Below are 4,690 nucleotides of genomic sequence, written 5' to 3'. Positions count from 1 at the left end.
TTAGTTTGTGTTTTTTCTCATCAAATGCTGCTTAGTATTTTGTTTGGGCTTAAACAGAATGATGTAACATTTGGGTGCAAATATGCAAATTAGTAAACTAAAGCTTGAGGCTAAAATAGCAAATATCTCCACAGCTACAGTAAATTTTCCAGGAGAGCTGACATAAGCTGGGATAAATGTGATCCATACAGCACAGAATATGAGCATACTGAATGTGATGAATTTAGCTTCATTAAAGTTATCAGGCAGCGTCCGGGCGAGAAAAGCTAAAATGAAGCACAAAAGAGCCAGAAGACCAATATAACCCAACACAGCCCAAAACCCTATAGTAGAACCCAGACTGCATTCAAAAATGATTTTTTCTTTATAATATTTCATATTTTTATAGGGGAAAGGAGGAGATATTGTTAGCCAAAGCACACAGATAAGAACTTGTATAAGTGTAAAGGTAAAAACACTGAGTCTCTGTTGTGCAGGCCCAAACCATTTCATGACATTACTTCCTGGAAGTGTGGCCTTGAATGCCATTAACACCACTATTGTTTTCCCTAAAACACAGGAGATACAGAGGACAAAAGCGATCCCAAATGCTGTGTGACGCAACATACAGGACCACCTAGTGGGGCGACCAATGAAAGTAAGTGAACAGAGAAAACACAGAATCAATGAGAAAAGCAACAAAAAGCTCAGCTCTGAGTTGTTTGCTTTTACTATGGGAGTGTCCTTCTTACTGTAAAACAGGATGACCAAGACCAAAGTTATTCCTACTCCAAACAGAGAGAAAAAGACTAACACTATACCCATAACTTCTGTGAATGACAGAAACTCTACAGCCTTTAACACACATTCAGTGTTCTCAGTATTAGACCAGTATTCCCCTGGACACTGCTGGCAGTTATTTGAATCTGGAAAGGAAGTTGTGATCACTGTAGTTAGAGACAAAACATTTTAAGTATGAACACCTTTGATTTTAAACTGCAGACTAAACAATAAATGGAAAACACAAAAATAGCAACTAGCCAGATTTCTTTTGACCTTGGAGATTGTCTGAAGTTTACCTGTCTCATTACTGATTTCTCCATCTGCACATGTAATACAGTCATAACAGCAAACAGGTCTTCCTTTCTGTGCAGCCTTCCTTGTACCTGGAGGACAACTCTCACTGCACACAGACCTTGGCTTCTACATGGAAAAAAATATTGTACATAGCTTATTATATGGACTGTATAGAATTTAAATGAATGTTTCAGTATTACTGAGACAATTTTGAAACTTAATATGGAATCAGTATTGATTTATTTTGTGGGAACAAAGTCATTTGTGATGTATAGGAAATTAAGCATAACTGCTCTGCGCGTTCAGCAGCTATGATGATCTTTTCACTGATCACTGCCCTTTGCTGTTGATTTGGCAACCTCAAGTCTAAATTTAAATGATTAAATGTAACTTAAACCTGACAATATATAAGGGGTGAAATTTTAGCTTATTAAAAACATCTTTATTCGGTTAACCATTATAACTAATTATTTTTCCTTAATTGATTCACTAAGTTGTAAAGAAGTCTGTCGCAATTTTTCTTTCAAACTTACTAGAAGTTTATGGTATACAAATAAAAATGGTTTTGGGTGTGGAAACACTGTTGACAGTGGGCACTGTTATAAAATCATGTGTATAATCATATATCCTTTTATAATGCAGTGGCTTTTAATCCCTTCACATATAGGACAATGCAAGACTTCTTTTTTAGATATTTTCTTTTAGTTCCCCCATTTATTACAAACAGCTAGGTTATGCTAATTTACCTTCAGCTGTCCTCCAGCCCAGATTATGTTTTCAGTGTTAAGTACAAAGCGCTGGTCAGGGGGCAGTGAGGCATCATAGTAACCCACAGCTTTAAACTGGATTGATCCATCTGAGTCCTGCTGCCAGTTTACAACTTCATACTGGGCTACTGTAGCACCAGTGCTGTCAAACCACACACGATCTCCAAACTTTACAGTGAAATTCACTTTTTTTAAAGCCTCAACCACCTAGTGAAAATAGATTTTTAAACATCATTACTGAAGAATTTATACATATTAAATGAATGTCCATGCATATACAAACAGAAATCTTTCTCTATCTTAGTTTTTTACCTGCTGTGGTTGTATTGTCAGGCCTTTCTCACAACCTTGTTCCTTACACTTCAGTAGATTGTGTAATGCATGAGCCACAGCATACACTGCTTTGTAGACATTACTTGTATATCTTTGCTCAGGCACATCTTCGGTGATATTTTTAAGCACAAACAGATCCTGATACCTGCTGCAAATTTCTACATACTGAGATGAATTTCCATCTCTCTGTAAGCATGGAAAAGCTGTTTCCCAGAATTCTTTAATTACATAATCTAAAAACCCATCAATTTTATTTTTTCTCAGTGCAAACCCTAGTGACCCTCCCAGCACTTGAAAACTCTTTGGTGTGATCAACCACTTTGCTGTTATCCATGCCTCTACACCAATCATTTGGATGCCTGTAATGTTCTGAATGTATAGCTGTTCTAGTAGAATGTTCATCTCAAAACTGGCAAGAAATGCAACAATGACTTTTGCGGTGCTTTGTTTTATGATGTTAACCACTTTTAGGAGTTTTTCATGCTCTGTTCTGTAAAATTTCACAGAGTACTCGACACAAATTCCCTCCTCCTGTGCTGTATTCAGAAATATGGCCATTCCATTGTTTCCATAATCATTGTCACTGTTCACAGCTCCAACCCAAGTCCAGCCAAAGTGTTTGACTATGTATGCAAGTGCTCTGCTCTGGTGATAATCACTAGCAATAGTCCTGAAAAATGAAGGGTAATCTCTCCTATTACTGAGACACTCACACGTGGCTGAGTGACTTATCTGAAAAAAGCACAGTAAAAAAATTGTAATAGTAAAAAAATCTGTTAGGGAATTCTGTGTGAAATCGTGTTCTCATCCCTTACCACTGGAATTCTGAAAGGTCCTGTGGTTCTGGACAAAATCACTGTGGCAGAGCTCTCTGACTCCCCTATAATAGCATGTATAGGAGGCTGTCCATTGCATCTGTCTCCTGCTGCAAACTCCTGACCATTCATCACTGCCATAGTTGCACTCATAGAAGACAGTCTTGATCCACAGGTGTCAAAGATTTTATAGCCGATAGAAACATTTGGAAGCAAATTTTCACTTCTGTTAATCTCATCAATAGCAAAGATAATGATTTGAGCCATTCGGAAAACTTGTACATTTACACTGTGAAAACAATAAATCCGTAGCTTTAATGAGTACTAACTAAACAGATAAACAAGGTAGGAGGAATATGTGTGTTTATACTACTTAATATAAAATATAATTTATATTTTGAAAAATGTCTAAGTTGTAAATACATGTACTACAGTTTAGTTTACATTTAAAAGTTCAGTTTGTATTAAATATATTGACTGCTGTAATTTTTTATTTACATTCCAATATTACAAACCTGGAGCATATAAACTGAGGTTTTTCTGTAAACTCAGATGAAGATAATGTTTCTTTACTGTGGATTGAAAGAAGAGTTCCAATAGTTATGTCTCCATCCTTGGACAGTAGTGGGTTTTTGGGGTCTCCCATTATTCTGCAAAGATTGTTATCTGCATTTGCATAATGGTAAAGGATGAGAAGTGTGCATAGAAAGATAAGCACCCCCATGATGAGTTCAGCTGCATCTGCCAAATGCAATTGACCCGATAAAGTAACTGCACTTTTATACACATAATTATTATGGATGAATTGTTGTGGCTAATGACCTCATAGGGGAGGGCATGAGGCAGGTCAAACAGGGGCGGAATAGAGTGCAAGTTTGGAATATAGTTAAATATACTGACACTCCTTTTTGTCTGACTGGAGGTATGCTTTCTCTTTGGGTGTGTTGTCTCCAAAGTGTTGAGTGCTCTTGTTGCTTCAGACTAAATGTCATTATATACAGTTTTCTGTCTGATAGATTGGTGTGCAAACACTGTCTCCCAAAACACGTTACAAAAATTAATTGAAACTTCGCGAATACTCGTCATACATACATGATACACATATCCAAAGAAAGCCTGAAATGTCTATTTTTAAAGGAGCATTTCACCCATAGAAACATTTATCTTTATTGAAAGTGCATCATATTTGCAGTTGAAATGTAACATACATTTAGAATTTGGTGCCTGCTCCCGACCTGGTTAGGTTCATGGAGTAAGTTACCCCGGAAACAGACTCTGAGTATAAGTTATCTCTCCTTCTGAAACAGGCTTGACTTACCCTGCTGTCCCAGGTTTAACCTACCTCCCTTTTTGAAATGGAAAACTCTGAGTTTCCCTCATTTCAGGGTTAACAAACTCAGAGTTTTCACGTAATCACCTTTTTAAAACAGGCCCCAGTATCGGGTCAGGCAGCTTACAATCATAAATGAGAATAGAGTCAGAGGTCAGGGGGCGGCAACACATCAGTAATCAAATAGACAGTCATAAATAAACACCAGGTAAACAAAACATGGGTATACGGGGAAATAACGCTCGGTAATGCAGCACGGGGCAAACAAGATTTCGCAATGAGCATGCACGTGAGCCCCATGTATATAGGCCCGGTGATGAGCAACAGGTGGTGTGTAATCAACAGAGCGTGGGGCGTGATGGGGAATGTAGTTCGTATTAGAATTTGGG

At 37.6% G+C, this 4,690-nt stretch overlaps 1 protein-coding gene across 1 annotated transcript; it reads right to left on the bottom strand.

Moving 5' to 3' along the window:
* LOC135769429 (extracellular calcium-sensing receptor-like) lies at positions 1 to 3,659 on the bottom strand. The gene is made up of 6 exons (XM_073815654.1): positions 3,487 to 3,659; positions 2,972 to 3,260; positions 2,136 to 2,888; positions 1,803 to 2,030; positions 1,059 to 1,182; positions 1 to 905 (listed from the first exon to the last, which is right to left on the bottom strand). Exons 1-6 carry the CDS (start codon positions 3,615 to 3,617, stop codon positions 1 to 3), a joined length of 2,430 nt encoding a protein of 809 aa, XP_073671755.1. The 5' UTR covers positions 3,618 to 3,659.
* Between the last annotated feature and the right edge of the window lie 1,031 nt (positions 3,660 to 4,690).

This window comes from Paramisgurnus dabryanus, chromosome 9, assembly GCF_030506205.2.
Source record: "Paramisgurnus dabryanus chromosome 9, PD_genome_1.1, whole genome shotgun sequence".
NCBI lineage: Eukaryota > Metazoa > Chordata > Actinopteri > Cypriniformes > Cobitidae > Paramisgurnus > Paramisgurnus dabryanus.
The sequence above is the reverse complement of the archived record's forward strand: the minus strand, read 5'-3'. Positions and strand labels throughout refer to the sequence as shown.